The sequence below is a fragment of the Camelina sativa genome, chromosome 8 (assembly GCF_000633955.1).
Source record: "Camelina sativa cultivar DH55 chromosome 8, Cs, whole genome shotgun sequence".
Classification (NCBI taxonomy): Eukaryota; Viridiplantae; Streptophyta; class Magnoliopsida; order Brassicales; family Brassicaceae; genus Camelina; species Camelina sativa.
In genome coordinates this window covers 14315406-14337966 of record NC_025692.1, presented here as the reverse complement: position 1 = coordinate 14337966, position 22561 = coordinate 14315406, and the positions used below count along the sequence as shown (strand labels likewise).

The following is a 22561-nucleotide window of genomic DNA, read 5'->3' as shown; positions in this document are numbered from 1 at the left end:
GAGAACGAGAGACACACAACACAATCAGAGATTATGAGCCAAACCAAAAATAGAGAAGATCAAACCCTTCAAACTCACAAAACCAGGAAACCAATCATCGAAATCTTGATGGGATCGATCGTGAAGCCAATGTTTGGAAATAGCCTAACAATGATTGGATCAAATATAGCTGGTCTCTTCTTCGTCTGGTCAACTCTCAAGCGATACTTCCCTCGACAGATCCAGCAGCTTCTCTTGAATGCAATCCAACGAGTACCCATTCTCAAGAAACTCTTAGACAAGATCCACGATTTCTTATCGCCTTATGCTCACATCAGTTTCAGCGAAATCGAAGAGTGTAGATTCAACTTTGCGTACGCAGCTGTCAAGACCTATCTTGGTGCAAAAGTTAACTCTGGAGTGAAGAATCTCAAAGGGAACCAGCTGAAGGAGAACACGTCTTTGGATTTGAAAAGGGACGATGTTACGATCGAAGAGGAGTATGAAGGTGTGACGATGTGTTGGGAGATTTTGAAGTGTGCTAAAGGGAAGAAGATATGTAAGCTTACGTTTCATAGAAGTAATTGGGATGTTGTCACTGGTTCTTACTTGAGCTACGTTATGGAAGAAGGGAGGTCCATTGAGGCTAGGAAGAAGAAGGTGAAGGTGTATATGAATAATCCAAGTTTACATTGGAAGCATCATACGAAAGGTCTATGGACTAGTGTTGATTTCGAGCATCCTGCAACTTTTGATACATTAGCGATGGATATTGAGAAGAAGGATGAGATTTTGAGTGATATTTTGGATTTTAGAGATGGCAAAGAGTATTATGATAGGATCGGGAAAGCTTGGAAGAGGGGTTACTTGTTGTTTGGACCTCCAGGGACAGGTAAGTCTGCGATGATTGTGGCTATGGCCAATCTGATGAAGTATAATATCTTTGATCTTGAGTTGACTTCGATAGAGAACAACTGGGAGTTGAAGAAGCTGTTGATATCAACGACTAGTAAGTCCATCATTGTGATTGAGGATATAGACTGTTCCTTGGATCTCACTGGAGAAAGGAACGGTAAAGACGTGAAAGGCGATAAAGAAGGGAAGAAGAAGAAAACACTTACACTCTCAGGCTTATTGAACTTCATAGATGGGATTTGGTCAGCTTGTGGGCAAGAGAGGATCATTGTGTTTACAATGAATCACTTGGAGAAACTTAACAGAGCTTTGATTAGAAGAGGTCGTATGGATATGCATATTGAGCTATCTTATTGCACATTCGGTGCTTTCAAGATTCTTGTCAAGAACTATCTGAATCTTGATTCACATCCCTTGTTTGGAGAGATAGAGTCTTTGCTTAAAGAAACGAAGATAACACTAGCTGATGTTGCAGAGAATCTGATGGTGCAAGATCTTCAAACTGAAGTTGATGGCTCACTTAATGGTTTGATAAGAGCTTTGGAGATAATCAAGTGGAGCCAAAAGTTGAAGGCTGATGGACAACACAACAAGGAGATTACCCAAATTTAAAACCAATGATCTTCTCCTAGTAATAATATATATTAACCTTTTAGTAGGAAATTTTCACAAAAGGTTATTTATAATTCGAAATAAAAGTTAGGATTTTGAGATCTTGACTTTTGTTTTTACGCTTCAATTTTTTTTTTTATTTTACAAATCACATATGTTGTAAGTGCACATTTAAACATCAAATGTATTCAAATTAATAGAATAAAAAAGGGATTTTAGTAATAAAACCCCTCAAGTAAAGATAAATCGTAGAAAAACCCCTCAATTATATATTTAACGGAAAAACCCCTTAGCTAAAAATCTGTTAATGTTTAACCCCCCTCCCCCCTAAATTGACGAACCCTAATTTATCAAAGTGAAATTCTCAGATTTTTTGTGGTGTCGAAGTCAATTAGGAGGTTTCTACTAGAAATTGATCGACGAAAACACGAATCTCGTCTAAGGTATCAAATCCTCTGTTTTTTAAATTATTTTGTATCTTCTTGCTATGACTCTCGTTACTTCTCTTTTTTTTTTATATAATAAATCTGCTTTGAGGTTGTAGCCTCTGTTATTCATGAGAACGCTTTTTTTTTGTGTTTAAATCATGAGAACCTCCTAGACGATCGCCTCAGTTCATATATAGAGTATTTTGTCTCATTTATGGTTCACATTGCTCTGCTTCACTTTTTGCTGATGAACATCCTCGACAATCGCCGCCTCCACCGCAGCAAAAATAGTCACAAATGCAGTAACAACCATCGTAATCGTAAAAACCACGTTCACAACCACAATAGTAGGGTTCACAACCGCAGTCCAATGATGAATCTCAAGGAAGTCATGTATTTCTGAAGCTTCATGAGATGAAGGATGTCACTTTGTCGCCACCACCACCAGAGTCTAAATCTGGTCAAGCTGATAATACATTTAATGTGTTAGGAAATGAAACTTCACATCCAAGTGGAGCTGAATAACAAAGACCAAACTAGAATACAAAAAATATATTCACAGAGGAAAATTGCACTACAAACACAAAATGAGGTTAGTGTTGACTGTTTAGATTGAACCTTGATTAAAACCTGCAACAAAGAGAAAAGAATTGAGAAGAAGATATGAGACTCATGATCGACCCTAGAAAGTAAAAATTGGGAATACATAATTAAAAACTATATAACAAAGATCAAACAAGAATACTTGAGTTGAATACCAAAGACCAACAAACAGGTACCGTGGTTGAAATCAGCGACAGAAACTTCACCGGTGGAGAAGGTGGCTGGTGATGGGTGGAATTTTTTTGCTTAGAGCTATCGTCGGAGTTGATTGAAGAGTTTATGTCTGTTCAGTTGTATCAAGTGTCATTTTTTCCTGAAATTCTTTAAAATTTTACCTTTTTTGTATGATTTTTTTTCAACTATAAAAGAAAAAAAAAGTCTTGTAGAATCATTCAAAATAAGGTTTTTTAAAAAAATTGTGATATTTTGAATACAGTAGTTTTAAGTAAGTTTAATAAATTATTGATTGAATAATAAGAGATTTTAGTTTATTTTAAATGATTTTACATAGTTAAATAACATAGGATTTTAAAAGATTTCTTTTAAATCATCAATTGAATCCTACTATATTAATTGAGAAATAAAAATATGGAACTAACCTTATAAAGTGTAAAAAATTACATTGTCATGCCATTGGTCTTCAGACAAATGTTTTTTTTTTTTTTTCATTAAACACTCCATTATATTAGATTAAAGGTTTACAAGCTTTCTTTGAAGAGGAGCCAAATACACCAATAAACTTACACAGGAGGACAAAATAAACTACAAACAACAATCTTAAAACGTACATAAAACAAGCTTTAAAGCTTGACTTGAAACCATAAAAGTGACAAGATACATAAAGAGGACAACAAGTCCTAAAGGTAAAGAGTTGCCACACAAAGTGAGACCACTCATGGTGAAGGATGACCGAACACTGCCACATAGTCAGCCACCTTGATAACCATTGCCGCAGACGTTGCAAAAGAACGAACGCGGTGTTTGGAATTCGTGCGTGCGCCAAAGGTCTCTGAAAAGGGTGGTCACACGCTGGACAAGACGAGAATCTTGAAAACCAAGAACCTGAAAGGATACTTGGAGAAGGTGTTGTATTGCACAAAGCTTCAATTGTCATTACTATGCCTTCCAAAAGACACAATCGAAGAGGAGAGGAAGCAAACTCCTTAAATAGTTGTAAAAGCCATATGCCTACCTTTAGAGGGGCTTTCTTGAAGTATTTCCTAACAATATTGGCACACGCTCTTCCATTTGAGATATAGAAGAGGAAGGAGCTCTCCTCAAGGGAGGAATTAGGCATCATAAGCGCCAAAAAAAATCCATTTCATAAACAAAAACAATGTTAAAGACCAAGACAATAAAGTCTCGGCTTACACATGTAATTCGATGAAGGAAAACCAAACGCTTATTACGTGGTAAAACCGGAGGCGTACTAGTAGTTTTATTATACCAAAGGACATAGGGATTAAACCATGGAAAGGAGGTAGGGGAGAAACCTGGACAACAAGTCTCTTTGGGAGGCTTATCTTCGAATATGTCAATGTGTGACCATGATAATAATTTTCTTACTTGATGGACACAATATTCTCTCTTTTTTGAGATGTATAAGAGGAAAGTGCTCTCCACTAAGGAGGAGTTAGGCATTTCAATCCATAAAAGGAATTGGATTTTTAAGTTGGGCCTTAAATCTAAATTTCTTATAGAATTAATAAGAGTACATAACCAAAAACTGATGGACCTAGCCTCATCTGATATTAATTTGATTGGCATAATTGGCTTTAAACTCAAAACATATGCTAGTCCAGTTGAGAAATTCTTGGGCTTGGCCCAGAAGTGATTTAATAATTGCAACCTTAATCCACAGGTTTGATGACCTAGATTTCCGACACAACAACGACAACCGTCTGAAGCGAGGTTGGCGGTTAAGCACACGCGTCGGAGGCCACGACTGACACAACCACCGCTTATTATATCTATATCTCCGATGCATAAATGAGACAATGTTAACGGCAAAAACAACTTGCGGTTAGACATGGACGTCACCGGCGACGTCGACACCGGAACTGGAAGACCCGAACAAGGGGCTCCGGAGCAGCCAACAGAGCAAAGATCCATTCCCTCAAGATTTTTCACATCTAGATCGAAGGATATCGGAGGAGGGATGGGGCAAATCTCTCCGGCTACCAGGGAAAGCTGAGGAAGGAGGGGAGAGATAGCTGACGCGGAAAGATACTGATCTCCGGCCACCAAATCTAGAATTCCTAGCACTGCCTCGGAAAACGAATATAATCCGGCAAATCTCACAGCAACAAAGATCGAAATATGGGTTTGGTCCTTGCGGAAAATGATATAGCATCCATCGTCTAAGCTCAATCCCCGTCTAAGGGAATCGGAAGCATCAAGATCTTCTGCAGGTCCATGAGAAAAGGCTCTTCGGCTAAACGCCGAGACACAATCTCGACTACCGCAGGTCGGAGTAGCAGCGGATGGGGTTAGCAAATAGAGTAGTCGAGATAACCGGGAACTCAGAACCAGAGATCTCGGTTCGGGATATGAGGCGGCGAGAGATCCTACAGGCGGTTGTTGTAGATGGATGTCTACAACGTTTCCGACCACCAGATCTGGACAACGAGATGAAGCACAATGGTCGGGAAAAGAACTTCGGTTATAAACCGAGAAGGAAACAACTCCAAAAGAGAGTAGTAAGCCGTTGAAGTGCAGGTCGGAGCATAGACGTCTAGACAGCGAGGAGACCGAAAACATCAAGGAAACGGAGGGTAAGTAGAGAGGAGGAGACTTTGTCCGACGCCGGCGAGCAAAAGCTCTACCGACGTCGGAGAAAGAAAAAGTCTTTTCCTCCCTTCTCTAGTTCTCTAAAGTCTAATCCTATAGAGTCTTTTCCTCCTTTTTTTGCTCAGCGTCTCACCAAATTCTCCGTGTTTCCTTTCTCTTCAGGTTCAAATTTTTAGACAAATGTTTAATTTTTCAGTAAAAGTACACATATAATTTTAATATTAAACTAATAAAAACTTTTAAATAATTATTAATTTTCGAAAAATATATTTTTTCTCTCTCATTAATTTATGGACGAAAATTACTAATTAATTTTAAAAAATTGTAAATTAATCAGAATTTTAAAAAGTAAGATTTTATATCTAAGTATCCAAATTATTATTTTAATAGCTATGCTTGGAAGATTTTGTTAAAATTTTAAATTATGATTCTCCTATCATCTTTATTTTATTTCATTTACAAATTCAGTTGAATTATCATATAATGTATATGATAAATAAAAATGTAGATTTTTTCCTGCATATGTTGTGATTTGATTTTTTTAAAACAAAGATATATTACTCAACCTCTGAATTTATGTTTTAATGTTCCACATCGGCGGATTGGTAAAACAAAATTTGTGTGGTTGATAAATTAACCAATTTTGTTTGCTCACAATTAGAATAGAATAATTAATACTTCAATATATTTCAGCAAAAAAATGATGCAAATACAACAAACAATATAAAATGGTAATATACATTTAACAAATTAAAATACTATGATATTCTAAAATAATTAGTATTTAAAAAGATATATGTAGATTTACAATATTAAAAGTAAAACTAACTCAAACAAAATAACTTTTTGAAACAAATCTAAATATATTAGAATTTTTGGAGAAAATATTGATTCGTGCTTTATAGCAAGAGATATTTCCTAGTAACAACTGATTTTTAGAATACTTTAAAATCTTTTAAAATATAAATTGAATACCTTCCTCTTAGTTAAACCATCTGGTTAGAGGTGGTCTTATATAATAGTTTAAATATAAGATTAAAAAAAAAAAAAAAGAATTATATATTTATGTTTAAGTTAGGTAGAGAGATTTATGTCAATACTAGTAATAGTGCATATGAATCCCTTTTTTGGGCTCAGTACCTTCTTTCTTATCTAGAGTCTTTGTCTAGGGTAAGAAGAGAACATTTGTCCGGAAAATACTTTTCCTGCAGCCGTTTTTCACTGTTTTACTCTTTGTAGCCTCGTTTTAACTCAAATCTGTGAGATCTAAAGTGTTTGTTTGAAGTTGTTCTTCGTTCGAGTTCTATCTGTGACCTTATATTGAGAGTTTTTTTTAATCCACTTAAAGTCCCACAATCTGTGAGAGTATGTCGTCAGCGATGGACAAGGCCTTGATGGCCATGTCTTTGGAGGAAGAGGAAGAAGATGCTCCCTTTGTGATGCCGGACCTACCGGAGTTTATGTCTATTCATAGGAACGCCTTAATCCTTGGAAGAACCTTAAATCTACCGAGTCAAAAGAAGAAGGATCTGACCCAAGATATGCCTAGGAAGTGGCAGAAGGTTGGGAAAATGAAAGGAGTAGCTCTGTCGAATGAGAGATTCCAGTGCTTATTTAAGTCTGAACATGATCTTCAAGAAGTGTTTGACAAAGGTACCCACACGTACAATGACTGGTCTCTAGCAGTTGATCGGTGGTATGAAAATCATCTTCCCAATTATCTGCAAACTATTCCGATTTGGGTTCATATTTGGAACCTCCCTTTAAACTACTACACAGTCAAAGCCATCACATCTATAGGAGAGCTTCTAGGAGAAGTGAAAGAGGTAGCCTTTGACCCGGAGAAGCCTCAGCTTCAAGGCTATGTTCGGGTAAAGATCCAATTTGATGTTTCTAGACCGCTGAGGAACTCTAAAGAGATATTACCTGGAGGGGGATCTACTACACTTCGGTTCCAGTATGAAAAGATTCAAAAGTGGTGTTTCCAGTGTCAACGTCTGACGCATGAGATGGAGGTTTGTCTGATCGTGGTTAAGAGGACCCAAGATGAAGTTTCTGCCAGAAGATGTGGGAGGTCTACTCAAAAGCCAGAAAAGTGCCCTTTCCTTAAAGAGTCAGACCCTTTGTTTGGAGTCTTGAGGGAGGATCAGGTGGGGATTGATCCAGCCACATGATGACTTAGGATCTCAGAAGATGTTCTTGAAAGAATGCGTCAATATCTCAGGGCTAACACAAGTGAGGACCTGCAAGTTAAGATTGATAGAGTAAATAAATCAATAAAGGAAGTGGAGAAGGATCCCTTGGACCATAAATCACTTCTTAGGCTTGAGCAGCCCCCTCTTACTCATCTGGACGTGAATAAGAACAAAGGCATTGTTTTTGGTTTCGAGAATGCGGGAAGAGCAGAGCCCTATTTTTACCACCCTGCCAAGAGTGATCATTCACAAAGCTTTGCAAACCCTCTTAGCTCAAAGGAAGATTGAGTATGGATGTGATTCCCTCAAAGTGTGATCATATCCCTTTGGCTGAGGACCAAGTCTTTTCCTTGCCTTATCTCAACCTTTTCAGGATAGTGCAACAGTTTATAGAACTGGTTTCTATGAAGCTGGTTCTCTCGGCTCTATTCCTAAAAAGGTTATAGCAAGACGTAGCCCACCAAAAAGCGCAAGAAAACCCAAACCGAAGTTGTCAAACATCGGTTCTCCACCTATTGGTTATGGTTTAGGGTTAGAGAAAGGAATTACTGAGAAGAGAAAAGCAGTTGAGGAGGGTACAAGCATTGTAAAACCCACCAAGCTTAATTCCAGAGAGGTGATCCCAAAGGGGGATTGCCTAACGTCTAATGAGCCTTTTGAACTAGAATTTCCAGGGCTTGGGACGGTCTCAAGACCTGGCTTTTCCTTGTCTCTAGGAGTTGTGTAAAAAAAATTCGCTGAGATGTTGTTCTTGATGGAGACAATTCACAATAGAGATGTTTTAGTTGATTTCCAATCGACTCTAGGTTATGATAGAGTTTTCACGATCCAGCATGTTGGGAGGTGTGGTGGCTTAGCTTTATTTTGGAAGAATAATGTGAAGATCGACTTCAAGTATGCTGACAAGAACCTTATAGATATGCTTGTTCAGTTTGGAGCAGCTACCTTTTTTGTTTCGTGCATTTATGGTGATCCAGATTTCAAAAAAAGACAAGTTGTTTGGCAAAAGATGTCAAGGATTGGGACCATGAGGAAAGAGACTTGGATCATGGTTGGCGATTTCAATGATATTTGTCATAATGGCAAATAGTTAGGTGGCCCCAGAAGATGTGATTTCCTTTTCAAACCATTCAGTGAGATGCTTATGGTGTGTGATATGGAGGAGCTTCCAAGTAATGGAAATAGTTTCACTTTGGCTGGAAGAAGATATGATTTGTGGATTCAAAGTAGGCTTGATGGGGGTTTTGGGAACAAAGCGTGGTTTGTGGATTTCCCTGCTTCAAATCAAAGGTTCCTGAGATAAGGGGGTCAGAGCATCGTCCGGTGTTGATTAAACTCGTGGCCTCTCAAGATTCTTATACTGGTCAATTTAGATTTAACAAAAGGTATGACAACCCGCTCGTGGACCCCACTAGCTTACCCGCTAGCTTGCCCCCATAGGCCCCAAACTGGCCCTGCATGGCATCGATCCTAACCCCTCACTGTGGATAGGAACTATTCATCCAAATCCACCAGTAGGTTATTGGTGCGTCAGGCGTTCCTCGAACCATGGTCCCCACCCTTTAACAATCTTCCCACATGACAAGCTGTCACCAATTGATTTACATATTTTTAAATAATTAATTTTAATTTTAATTTTAATTTATTCATTTTAATATGTTAAATTTAATTTGGTTTTAAATGATTTTTTTAGAATTTTTTTTTAAATATATGAAAATTAATTTGTTATTATATTTAGTTAGTTTTAGTTCAATTTCAATAACTATATGTAATTATATGTTTATTTAATTTACTTTAATTTTTATCATATTTAATTTATCAATTTTTTTTTTGGTCGATATGATGTTTGTTTGCCTATCGTTGGATCCAGCGACTAGTTTCAGCGACTGATCGCTGAAAAGTTTAGCGACTAAAAATTATGGTTGCTGATCGCTGATGACAGTCGCGATTAGTCGCTGTAATAACGACAGACAAGCGAATAAATTTCTGTCGTTGTTGCTGGCGACATGCAAACAAACATGCTTTAAAAATCATAAGTAAATTCGCAAGAAACTGCAACCTTCACTTTTTGACATCTGTTTTTTGCTGACTCTAATAATTTTCTCTAATTTAATTCATTTTACAAAAAAGAAAAAGAAAACACTTTTTTAACTTCTTCTACGCTCCTAACTCCGCATCTTCTTCCAATTTATACTAATAAAAAGTATGAGTTATAAGCTCCTAAGGCCGTCCACATAGGATTTTAAACAACCAATAGAAATTCGACATATCACTTATTAATATTTTATACAATTTCCTGAATTTTCTATATTAAGAATTATTTTAAACAACCTATCATGATTTGACATGTCATTCATTAACATTTTTTAAATTTACAGAATTTTTTAGAAAAAGGAAAATTTTTAATTTATAGAAATCAAAGAACTAAGCATAATATCCCACATCGGCTAGAAATTTTTTAGACAATGGTTCATAACCAGTATAAATAAGATTAATATGCTTCCAACAACGAATGAGCAGGAAAGCTTGATTTATCAGGCGTCCAAGTTTAAAAGTTTTATATGGTTTGATCTGGTTTTTTATTTGATCAAACTAAAACTTTAAACAGTTTCAAAAAAATATTATAATATTTAAAAATTTAAAAAGTTTAAATATTATAAATATTGAAACTTTAAAAAGTTTTTAGCTTTTAAAATGTTTTTAAATATTAGAAGTTTTAAATTTTAAAAGTTTAAAATATTATAAATATTGATGCAAAACATAAATTATCTTATTTATCTACATTTGTGCTTTTTATTTCTTATGAGCTGTAAAACATATTTTTGTGTATGATTTTATAGATGAGTTGATATTCTTTCATTAATTTTTTATTTTTGGGTCTAAGGAAGAAGGATTGACATCGCAAGACCTTAATTTGATGTTTGAGTCAAATTTTGAGGTTTAAAGAAGAAAGATGGACGACAAACACACATGTTTTATTAGCTATACATAGGCATGACCAGGGTTACGGTTGTCACGGTTAAGGTTTATTAACCATCGGTTATGGTTAGAAATTTTTGTAACCTTAACCAGAACCGTTTAACAAACGGTTAAACGGTTACGTTTAAATACGGTTACGGTTCAAGCGGTTACTGTTATATACGGTTACGGTTATTTGATAATATAATACGGTTGATATTATTTGATGATATAATATAATTGATATTATTTATTTATAATTAATATGTTCTTATAGTGTACTCATATTTCTATATATCATATGATTCATATTAAATAAATAATTATTAGTATATTTTATTATGTTTTTAAAATATTATAAACCAAGTAAGGATTTTGGTTTGAGAAGTTTCTAAACGCGTGGATCTAAAACCAAATAAGTATATGGATAAAATTGTCAATAATTGGGTGCATGTGTTGACTATGCTGGTAATCATGAATTTCACAAATTTTATGAGAAAAGAAATGATTTTGTTCTTGGAGTTTGATGGGTTAACAAGTTGTGTGGTAGTCTAAAAAAAGGTTTTTCAGTGGAAGAATGTGAAGAAGTTGACGAGGAAGAAGAAGAAAAAGAGTATAACGAAGAACCAAACGGTAAAAGTTACGATGACAATTAACACAAAATTTGACAATGAAAATGACAAGAAAGAATATGAAAAATAAGAAAACATTGAATAAAAAACACGAAAACATAGGTGGTAGCGATCAATTAAATATGAAAACGAGTTAAATTCATGATTATAAAATTGTTTCGTTTTTCTGGTGGTCAAAGAAAATAGTTTAGGATATGTGAGGTCATCAGTTTGATTTGCCTCGCCTGGATGTCAAGTTAAATTTATGTTTTTTTATCAGATTTGATTTTATAACACAACTGATTTTTATATTTTAAAAAATTGTATATCTGAAATTTAATTTTTTTTCTTAGTACTAATTTTAATTTTTTTATAAAATTATATTTTATTATTGTAATTAATTATATATAATTTTTATCAAAATATATTAAATAAATCCACGCTCAAAACCTAGTTTTATGAAATGAAATAGTTATTTAAAAATCTTGCCCACTAATTGTTAACGAACAAATTAAATTTTGGCCGTGCAAGGCACGGACGGGCCTAACACTAGTAAATAATAAATGTACAGAGAATATTTAAAACTAAAAGAAAAAAAGAAAAGAAAATTAGATCTCTGACTACTTCGAATTCGATCGTTACTAGAAACTGCGACCACGATATTGGTCGTGGAGGAGAGAAGAAGATGTCAAAGTCTCCCGAATCGATTGCGACACGTTCTTCTTCATCAACCTAATTCCAAAGCCTTTTTCCCGATCGAATCATTTCAGGCGTTTAACTGAGTGATCTTGACGACGATGGAGAGATCGGCGTCGGTGGGTGTTAACGACGGCCGTTTTGGGGGAAACCACTTCTATTCTCCATCTTTCTCTTCGTCTTCTTCCATGAGACATGTCAATTACAGGTTCATATCAATTTGATTTGAATTTTTGTATTGTATCTTGTGCCTTAATCTACTAGCCCTTTTTTTTTTTTTTTTAAATTTAGGGTTTTTGAGTATTGATACTTTTATTAGAAAGGATTGTTCTTTTTTAACCCTTGGAATGATAGTAAAAAAAAAAAAATGAAGCAGGTTTTTTTTTTTTTTTTTTTTATACAGTGTTTTGTTAAAAACTCCGCATTGAGACAGAACCCTTTATCTTTGTAAGTGTGTTCTTCAGAAGAGTTTTGAGAATTTTGATGTTTACATATTTAGCTTGAGGAGAGTTTTACCATGTGAATCAGGAGTCATTAAGCAATTTGATTTGATTTGATTGTTTTATTGAAACTTTATAGGTAGTCTAGGATTTGTGATTCAGGGTTTTGATTGTTGATTTTGTTAGTTAGAGTAGTTTTTGATTTAGTGGGAAAAGATTGTTCATTAGTTTATGACTACTTGTAGTTGGAGACAAGGAATCATGTGAATCAAGAATTTTTTAGTTTGATGGTGATTGATGATTGTTAAAATGTGAATTTTGTTATGGTGAAACATTAGTTGTTGTCTATGACCTCTGATCTTCAGTTTTTTTTTTTAAGATAAATGAGTGATGGGTTTTTAACTGTCTTGCAGTTGCGGATCTTGTGGGTATGAACTGAACTTGAGCTCCACTAATCGAATCACATCAACAATTGGATCAAAATATGGTAAATCCATGAAGAGTGGAATCATATCCTTCTTCAACATCGACGAGGGTAGATTTAGTGAGGTCGATGAGTTCCAATGCATGCCTCACTTCTCCAGATACTCTTGGGGTTTGTTCAGACGTAGAACAAAGCTTCTCTGTCGCAAATGTAATAATTATATTGGAAATGCCTCTCAGGAGAAGGCTCCTCCTGAGTACGCACTTGTAACACATAACTCAGATCCGACATCGCCTAGGACTGGTAGTAGTATTACAAAGTACGATATCAGGATCCGCTCGCTTCAACCCTCCTCTGCTGTCGCGTTGCTGTGAGTGCTTCTTCTACTGCTGTATATACCCGCCGAGATTATACATCTTCTTCAAAGCATCCAATTTAGATCTTTGGTGGAGTGTTTGTTATCGGCTTGGTACTGTTTTGATAAGGTTGTTTTGGATTTTCAGTTGTATAGTAAAAACAGTTTACCTCTTGTTTCTCGGAATATTTACTAGCTCAAGTTCGGTCAAAAAACTGTGAACCACCACCATCCGAATGATGTATGTATCTGATAGTTAAATTTTAATTTCAAGTGTAATGCAAAAAAAAAGGTTTTATCAACAAGATGCCAGTACTTCCCATCATCATTTTGTAATAACATGTCACTTCACTACATTTTTGATGTTAAAATTCAAATACCTAACAAAGTCTTTGTAGCACAAACTCAGAAATTAACATCATAGAATAGAATCACATCATGTGATTCTAAGGTTGATTCCCAGATGGTCTTCCATGTACACCGTTATTATCTTGAGGATTATTAGAACCAGTGCCTCCCTGTGATCCTCCTCCAAACATCTGCATCATTGATCGTAATGCACCTGATAAGTCTTCTGGCATTTGCTCTGTGCCTCCGAGATCGATGTTGATATTCCCACCTACACGAATCTCAGGCTCATCCGAACCATTTCTGTTTCCATCTGCTCCTGCTCCTGCCTCGTTATGGAAATGATTTCCCGGGAATGTGTTTCCCGCCGTGTTCATGAACATGCTCATCAAATCGGGGTTTAAAGGCATTGAGAACTGAGATGGTATTCCTTGTCCTCCTCCCATTCCCGGTTCTTGATTGTGACCTGTGCTTGTATTCTGCTCTTCCAACACCACAAAACTTTAGGTTCTCGTCTTATTTCTAATCCATGAGATGATGACTGAGAGTCAGAGGTGTAACTACCTGACCGCGTCTCTGTCGCTGCTGTTCTTCTCTTAGTTTTTGTTCAGCCACCTGTGTTTCGCAACATGTCAATATCAGATTCTCATGTATATCACAGAATGATCATATTCTTGCAGAGAAATTTATTAAAATAATAACCGACCCTGATATTTTCTTTCACAGATTCGTTATGCGGATCCAACTGCAAAGCTGCCATGAGTGTAATGAAAAAGGTTACACAGAATAAATGCTAGCTAACTCGGAGAAGCGAAGTTGTAGCCCCTTTTCTAAAGCAATCGATCCTATAAAAGGAATATGCTAATAAATTCTAAGAACACATACATACCTTTCTTAAACCCTTTCTCGATGGCATCAGCATATTTTCCTTGAGCATAATATGCTAACCCAAGACGACTGTACGCCTTACTATAATTTGGATCAATTTCAATGGATTTAAGACAGTCCTTAATTGCTTCCGAGCACCTGTTGATCTGGGTATATGCAGCAGCCCTGATAAATGATTTTTTTATAAGTTAAACAGATCATTGGACGACGGAAAAAAATATCTAAGCACATCAAAATCAGATTTATGCAGGAAGCACACTGCCACCAAAGAGCTACAACTTAAAACTAAAGTTGACGAGTGATCACACACCTGTTACAGTAGAAAACGGCGTTCTTATCCGTCAGTGCAATTGCAAAAGAATACAGCTCAATTGCCTCCAGATAAAGATTTGACTGCATAGCCTTGTTACCTGAGAAGCAGCAAATGTCACATAGAAGTAACAAGGACACAAAGATACCCTTCATCGATCTCATTCTAACATAGGCTTTTGGGAACAACTAAAGACTAAGAAAAAGGTTCCCATGATTCCAAGAAAATTGGACTGACTACATATTTTTAAAACCAAACACGTTAAACAATTTCTCAGTTATCAGATCTCAGTATGACAAGTCTATTATATATTAACAAGATATCACAAGCAATCACAAGTACCTTGGCACTTGAGTGTTTCTGCCAAGCTTTTCACATCAAACGTCTGGCATCCAGACTTCTCCATTTCCTAATATGCAGATACGAAACTTATCACCAACTCATTACCAGATAGCAATAGTAAACATTGAAACAAGTCAACAACGAAATCAAACCTACATTGACAGCATCATGAAATATTCTTGTAGCTTTTTCCAGCTGCGCAGGATCATCATCACCCTCAGGTGTATTCCTGAAATACCGTACTTTCTCAAGCGCACCAAAGAGTTGGCCAAAGAGTTCATCTCTAGAAGTCCCTACAGGTAGCATAATCAACAATATAAATCAGAACAAGCTCCATTACAATATCCATCACTCACATTGGTCCAACGAGCATAAAAGAAACCATTACTTACCAGTAAAAATAGGCTCTTTACTCGTATCAACAGAGACATGAGAACCCAAAAAGTCAGAACCTGAGGAGGAACTAGGATCCTGAGTAGCAGCAACAGGTGGTGGTGGTGGTGGCCATGATGATGATGGTGGTGGTGGCCATGATGATGATGGTGGTGGTGGTATGTTTTCTAGAGGTTCACTTTGGTCCAATGAAGTGAACAAATTGACAAGTGAAACAGGTTTCAAACGATCATCTCTCGAAGAATCTGAATTCACTTTAAACGCTTCACCTAAACATTCTCTAGCAACCTCAAGCCCTTCCTCATCAACACCTGGAGAAACCTCAACTACAAAGAACAAACATAGAAGATTCAAAACCCTAAATACCAACGAAACCATTAGTTCTATCTCTAAATCAAACCCTGATGCGAATAGTGAAATCGATTTACGCAATTCGTAGAAAATGAGTGGTGGTGCTTACCGGAATCGAGAAAATCCAAGAATGAAAGGACAATTTTATGGCAGATAGGTGAGTCCGTCGTAAGTTTCGCCATTGGAGAAAGAGAGAGAGAGAGAGGGAGAAGAATCTGGTTTCTTCCTTCTTCTCAGCGATTTGAGTGTTGTCGAAGAAGCCAATTGAAATCTTGTTTGGAAACAAGGTTATGATTGTTTAGGTTATGATTGTTTGGAAAGCTTTTGATTTTGAATGAATAAGATTTGGTACTAAACTATTTTATATATTTTTTATAATTATTTTTAGATATATCAAATTATTGAAAAAATATATTTTTTTGAAATTGGATTAATTGTAAAAATAATGGTTTATCCAATAATAAAATATAAAAATACACTAATACAATAAAAAAAAAATAGAAAAATCTCAAATAGCCTAAACCTAATGTATGTTCTTTTTTTTTTTTCAACCTAATATTAATTAAAATAAAACTCTCTGATTGGTTGCCCAAACTGGCGGAAAGTTGTTTACAAAAAGCGTATCTAACAAAAACATTCTAGAAGAACGGGCTAAACAATCCGCCTTCAACGTCCGCGAGATCTTGAAAAGAGTAAAAGGAGGCAAGGAGGCACTAAGCAACTGGAACTCATCAAGAAGCGTAGAAAAAGCCGGTCACTCCTCTGGGACATACACCATCGCTAATGTATGTTCTTATTTTTATTTACCTTTTGTTAGAGATATATTAGTGTAGTTTGAATATGTGGTGTGTTTTTTTTGCAATTTATACACATTTAACCACATCATTGTTATATAGTATTTTTTTGTTGTTATAAAAGTTATTATTTGTAAAAGTACATAGACATATTTTTACTTTAGTCTCTTTTTGTGTATTATTTAATATTATTAGGGGTATTTGTAAAAATACCGTTATTCAATACCCTTTTGCAAAAATACTTTCTCTTATTATCTATTTTTAATAATACATTCTTTCAATATACAAAATGACTAAATTATAAACTCTAGACTCCAAATAATAAATCATACCCCTTAAAACTATACCCTAAGGTAAAATAGAGAACCCAAACCTTAAATAAAATCTACAAATCAATTTAACACATTGTAATTATGCAAAATAGGAAAAAAATGAAAATGACCGAAAAATTGATTTTTTTTGAGAAGGAGTATCTATAAAAGGGTCTTACTAACATTTTCTCATATTATTATACTTATGTTGAATAGCATAGCAATTAGGTTGATTTTCAAAGTAATTTTTAAGTCACTGATTTTAAACTAAAATATAAAACCTTCAATTCTGGAGCTTAAATATTGTTCAATTTATCATTAGTTGGTGTTATTATATATAAAACTAGTAGTCTACCCCGTACTACGTACGGGGAAAAAAGTTTGTTAAAGTTTTTTATTTCTACTTGAAAACTTAAACAAACATTAACCGAAAAAGAACCATACAAAATAAAAAAATGTTAATGCATAACCAAGAAAGTAAACTAATCTAATTAAATAATGGTATGCTTGCAAAAGTAGACCTCTAACTTGAGTCAATTGCAATGTTAGACCCTTCTTTTTCTTTCTCCAACATTTGCCACTTTCTCCCTATTAAATCCTTGTTCATTCCTTGTATTCACAAAAATGTCATTATTTCTGATTTATTTAAATTTCTTGCGAAAATGTTTATTACATCCATATCTTCATCTTCTTCTTTTATTTACGGTTGTGCCACCGCCATCAATTTTCCAACAACCATGAACAACCAAATTTGAAGCTCTTAAAGCTTCAACAACCTGAATTGTAAGCTTAAATAACACCCAATGCTATAAGAACTTCATTTTCTTCCATCTCCTCTCCATTTTAATCCAAGAAAATTTGCAAGTGCATTCATCTTGTTATATGTCATGATTCTTGGATAGTGATTAAATTGGTGCTGGGTTTCTTCCGTGGTGACTAAAGACAACGTCCTCGGTGTTTGATATTGCGAAACAACCACCGATAAGGTTATTTTCCGGTAGATTTCGTGATTTTCCTTGATTTTTTTGCGAAATTAGACTTCATTTGTTAGTCTAACCGTCATAATATCATGTAAAGTCTACTATGTGGTCAATTTTGCAATTAAAAATTTATCGAATTTTGAGTCCGTAGACTGAAATTTCAGTCTCCTTAATTTCATTTGAAAACAAAAAAATATGGTTCAGAGTGCATTATAATCTTTATGTCGGATACTTTGTTTGCAGTCTACTAAGGTGTATTTTTGCAATTGACCAAATTCTTGACTTTTTAGTTATGACTGCCGGATGAAGTCTTCTTCCGATAATAAAAGAGTAGACATCTATAGTGGCTATATTTGACCAAAATATAAAAACATTGACCGTAATATTATTGATATAAAATTAATTAGTTGACTGCAAAAGAAGTCTACTAGTTAAAAAATTAAAATGTTGGTCAACCCCAAAAATGACCACGGTAGACTGCAAACGAAGTCAACATTCCTGGAGACTTTGTACGTAGTCTACTTGGTGAAAGTCAAACTTGGTCAATTGCAAAACTAACCACAATGAAGTTTACTTTTTCTAGTTGACGGATAGATGAAGAAGTCTACTTATCAGCTAGAAGTCTACTACCAAGTCAATGGTTTGGTCAATTGCAAAAATAGCCAGAGTTGACTGTAATCGAAGTTAACTTGTTGAAACTTCCTAAGAAGTCTATTCTGTTCTATGTTTTTAATCGCAAAACTGACCAAAAAGTTAACAAAGGAAGACAACAAAATAAGTCAACTATCCTAGTAGACTTCATCCAGTGTCTGCTTTATTAGATTGTAATTGCAAAAATAGACCACACAAAATAGACTTCAAGGGAAGTATCTTCATTGAAAACCAATTTATTGCAAATTGGTGAATAATTTTTAAGATTTTCTTGTTGTATTCTTTGATATATGTTATGTACTTGCCTCTATATGTTTTTGAAATGATTATATATTATACATATGGAGAGATCAAGTTTTTGGTTTTCTTAGGCAGTTAGGTCATTAACTTAGACTTAATTTGGAAGTCAACGTGTTGGAGTTCTGTGTGAAGTCTGTATTGATGACAAGAAAAATAATCTCGGTTTTAGAAAACCAATTCCGGTTTATTTGAAACAGTACCAGAAAAATATAAAGAAACCGACTTCTCTGGCAGACTTCTTTACCAACTAACGTCAAATCAATTAAATCAATTTAAACCTTGTAATGATTATGTCGACGATTTCTCTGTCAGACTTCTGCATGGGAAACTGAATCTTCTACAAATCAATCAAATTAATTTAATATTTGTAATGATTATGCTGAAGACTTATCCAAAAGACTTCTTCAAAGAATGTAGAATTCTATAAGTGATATAGAAAATTTCTAAGAATTACCCAACCGTGAATGAGTTCAGTCTCCAATACTACAATGAAGTGTATTCTTAGTTATTAATTGTTACACTAATTTTTATTGAAATTAAAAATTTCTATGATTTTTTTTTCAGTTTTTCTATATCAATCTTGGTTAGTATTTTTTAGAAGATCACACTACAAAAAATATAGGCTTTATTAGCACTAAAAAAACTGTTATCATATGTCATTGATAGTGAATTATCAAACCCTATCTTTGCCCCAGGTATAATAGGGTCACCCCGTACAATAACATTTTTTTGTATGCTATCGTAAGTTGTTCTATTATAGCGTTAATTCGAATGCCTTAATATATTTTCTTGTAGCACATGTTTAATGCTGTTCTATATAGTGTCATAACACTATTATTTGGCTATATGAATATTTAATTCGATTTGTATTATTTCTTCTATTGAATTTTGTTTTCCAACATTTATTTAATTGGATTTACATATAAAAATACATAAAATTATTATTACATTAACCAAACACATCTTATTACATAACATTCCCAAGTACAATGATGGCCGACAAAAAAAAAACACTAATCAAGAAAACAAGAAGTAACTCTTACACAAGAACTTAACCATTCAAAAAAGGCTTCTTCCATTCGTTTCCCAATCCCATCCCATTCCAAGTGCATATCAGCATATAGCTCGACCTAATTGTGTTGCTAAATATACCTCTGCATAAGTCAACGAAACAAGAAAATCACTATACCATCACAAAGATTGGTTGATAAAAATCCAATTACATATTACATTAACAAACGAATCCAGCATTTTGTATAGAGTTTACAAGTATACACAAACTCATCATCAAGGTAAGATCCAAACATATCATTTATGCATACTCACCGCTAAGTGACTCTTCAACACCCTTTGACTTCAGCTCCTGCTTTCTCAACGACTCCAGGCACATGAAAGTGATATTAACCTTTAGTCCCTTCCCTGTAAAAAAACAGAACACATGTAAGTAAGAAAAAAACTTGTATATGAAATTAAATCAAAATGCAGTAGCAAACAAGAGAAACCAAATGGTGATGGTGAACATGGCTAATGATTTTGACCTATGTCTTAACCTCACGGTCCCCTAGTCCTCTACCCACCTTAAGCTACTTAACAGCAACGCGGCTATTGATTAAAACCCTCCTTCGCCGAGTATGTATTGCTTAAATTCTTCAGTTATGTCCATTAGCTCTTCATAGGTGAATAGCCTCTAAACACTGTCCACCACAGCTGAATCTGAGACAAAGAAAAAAACTAACACAACTTAACTACAAACCAAAAATCTGAATATATAGCCAATCAGATTTCATAATCAATAGATAAACATATCAATTACATATGCAGAACTTCAATTAAGGTTTACTAAAATAAAGTATCACGAAACAAAAATAAAAAGAAGCAAACCTTGGGATTATGTTTAGCATTCCTCGCCTGCAAAGCAATGGCTTTAAGATCAAGCTTGCTGGAAATATATACAAGAGACACATAGAGAAGTCATTGAAGAGTAGGAACAATCCCAAAAGGATGCTTAGTAAGGTCAACTGATCAAAGGTCAATAACGAATAATAATAATCAGAACATCAAAAATTCCTGAACCAAGAACAAGAAGAAACCTGTTCACCAGCCTCAACAATGGCAAGTAGATCTGCACAACATCAAAAGTTAGATCTTTTAATTAAAACCCAGAAACTGCAGAACCAAAATCAAAAATGAATCTAAGTGAATAATGGATAAAATTTACCTCGTTCATAGTAGAGTCTGCTTTTAGTGGAATCGAGTATTTTGAGAGACACTACATCAGCTGCGGTAATACCGTCGGCGGCGTCAATATCATTATCGACATCGTCGTTCAAATTCCACCAGATCTGGCTCTGATCTAGCCGCCGCTACAATCTTCAGATCTGTCAAAATAATAAACCATCCACACATTAATACACTGATTAACGAGAAGCAAACAATAAAGCATCAAAAAGAGAGACATAGGAGAAGACAAAGAAAAGAAGAAGACATTACCGTCTAAAACTCGAGATTAGGGTTTGGACAGCTAAAAGGTCGATCTCTACACCATGTTTGAGAGAGAGAAGAGCTGTAGATGACGAAGATAAAGAATTTGATGAGAGACGGATTTTTTTAGTCTTAGAATCGCTTATCGAGAGGGAGAGGCAGAAGGTGGAAGAGGAAGAAAAAAAGTTATTAGGGTTAGGGTTAGTGAAAATTAGGTATATATAACTCGGTTAATTAAAACCGATCGGTTATGTGCTCTGCCAAATCGAACCGAATCGGAAACCGAATCGGAAACCGAATTACCAAATTAATTTCGCTGATCGGTTTGTTGATCCTCTCACAGATACTGCCAAAAATCGAATATCTCGGTTTAATCGATTTGGTTCTCTCAGTTCTGACCGAACGCCGAGGATTATTAATAGTTGATGACATAACAAAGCCAACCACCAATAGTCTATAGAGAAGTCTACTTAATCAAACCCTAAATCAAATAATTTTAAGCTAATCAGCCTTTCCTCCCTTAATTTGACTTGTTTATATGTAAATTTATTTTATTCTATTGTAGGAAGTCTATGTGTTTATTATTTGGTCAATAGGTTTAACAAATTATTTTTTATAATTTTTTAATTAAAATTTAAACTATAATTAAAGAGTAGACATAATTTTATGTCCTCTAGTTGACGTCAATTGGAATCTCCCTTAAATGAATCTATTGCAGACTTCTTCCGGGTTACATCGGTCATTTCGGCTTCTGTTTTTTGTTTGGTCGTAAGGGAATCAACTGTAATTTCAGCATCTTTAGTGGTCATGTTTCTCGAAAATTGAATATGGGTCTATGATTTCATTCAAAGGATACAAAAAAATGCAATTGTCATAATATCTTACATATATAATTCCATCAATGATGCATTCTTGTGTTTTGCTCTCCTTCGTGACTGATTTCTAGATGCAATTTTTTTGATGATACATTTCCTAGGTAAAGTGTTAGTTTTCCTGTCGTCTAAATAATCTAATCACAGCCATACAGACAATTTTGAATCCTGCATCAATTAATAACTGCTAATCAGTTGTTAGCTATAAACGATTTCTTCAAGCATACAAAAGCTATATTAAAAAAAAAATAAAAAAAATAAAATGATAACATGAGAGATAGAAGGAAAAAAAACCTTGATTATTTCATTATGACTCCTTTTGTCTCTCGACTTCGAGATAGGTAAACCCTACTTCTTCTGATCTAAGAAAACTTTTGCATGTTAGCAAGACTTGTTAAATAGAGGTCATAGAAGTATAATATAGTGATATTTAGAAGAATCGAGAAATAGAAAAATAAAGGAATTGTATGAATTAGCAATTTACCTTTTCATGCCTACATTGGATTTTTAGATTTGTACTTGAGAATAGATTTT

The 22561-nt window shown here is 34.7% G+C and overlaps 3 protein-coding genes and 1 long non-coding RNA gene across 5 annotated transcripts; 2 read left to right on the top strand and 2 right to left on the bottom strand.

Annotated features, from left to right (window-relative positions):
• LOC104709526 (AAA-ATPase At3g28570, mitochondrial-like) lies at nucleotides 44–1506 on the top strand. The gene has a single exon (XM_010426123.1). The coding sequence runs from the start codon at nucleotides 109–111 to the stop codon at nucleotides 1504–1506; it is 1398 nt and encodes a 465-aa protein (XP_010424425.1). The 5' UTR covers nucleotides 44–108.
• On the top strand, nucleotides 11473–13311 carry LOC104707157 (uncharacterized protein At4g08330, chloroplastic-like). Its single transcript, XM_010423441.2, has 2 exons — nucleotides 11473–11995; nucleotides 12641–13311. Exons 1-2 carry the CDS (start codon nucleotides 11889–11891, stop codon nucleotides 13023–13025), a joined length of 492 nt encoding a protein of 163 aa, XP_010421743.1. The 5' UTR covers nucleotides 11473–11888; the 3' UTR covers nucleotides 13026–13311.
• Nucleotides 13283–15927, bottom strand: LOC104707158 (small glutamine-rich tetratricopeptide repeat-containing protein). Its single transcript, XM_010423442.1, has 9 exons — nucleotides 15748–15927; nucleotides 15287–15613; nucleotides 15051–15187; nucleotides 14895–14961; nucleotides 14553–14652; nucleotides 14244–14407; nucleotides 14061–14107; nucleotides 13919–13969; nucleotides 13283–13833 (listed from the first exon to the last, which is right to left on the bottom strand). The coding sequence occupies exons 1-9, from the start codon at nucleotides 15818–15820 to the stop codon at nucleotides 13453–13455; spliced, it is 1347 nt and encodes a 448-aa protein (XP_010421744.1). The 5' UTR covers nucleotides 15821–15927; the 3' UTR covers nucleotides 13283–13452.
• On the bottom strand, nucleotides 19598–21340 carry LOC104707156. Of its 2 annotated transcripts, none has more exons than XR_754566.2 (7): nucleotides 21165–21340; nucleotides 20893–21052; nucleotides 20765–20796; nucleotides 20556–20613; nucleotides 20213–20387; nucleotides 20001–20093; nucleotides 19598–19828 (listed from the first exon to the last, which is right to left on the bottom strand). It is a non-coding gene; the product is annotated as an uncharacterized LOC104707156 (long non-coding RNA). The 2 variants fall into 2 exon arrangements; XR_754565.2 differs by having other exon boundaries at nucleotides 20252–20387.

What these genes read in the sequence shown, in the direction of transcription:
- LOC104709526 (XM_010426123.1), top strand. Translation starts at nt 109, where the DNA reads ATGGGATCGATCGTGAAGCCAATGTTTGGAAATAGCCTAACAATGATT.
- LOC104707157 (XM_010423441.2), top strand. Translation starts at nt 11,889, where the DNA reads ATGGAGAGATCGGCGTCGGTGGGTGTTAACGACGGCCGTTTTGGGGGA. An exon ending in ATGAGACATGTCAATTACAG is followed by an intron (nt 11,996 to 12,640) that starts GTTCATATCAAT and finishes ACTGTCTTGCAG; the next exon opens with TTGCGGATCTTGTGGGTATG.
- LOC104707158 (XM_010423442.1), bottom strand. Translation starts at nt 15,820, where the DNA reads ATGGCGAAACTTACGACGGACTCACCTATCTGCCATAAAATTGTCCTT. An exon ending in GCCGTTTTCTACTGTAACAG is followed by an intron (nt 14,408 to 14,552) that starts GTGTGTGATCAC and finishes ATCATTTATCAG; the next exon opens with GGCTGCTGCATATACCCAGA. An exon ending in AGCGACAGAGACGCGGTCAG is followed by an intron (nt 13,834 to 13,918) that starts GTAGTTACACCT and finishes TTGGAAGAGCAG; the next exon opens with AATACAAGCACAGGTCACAA.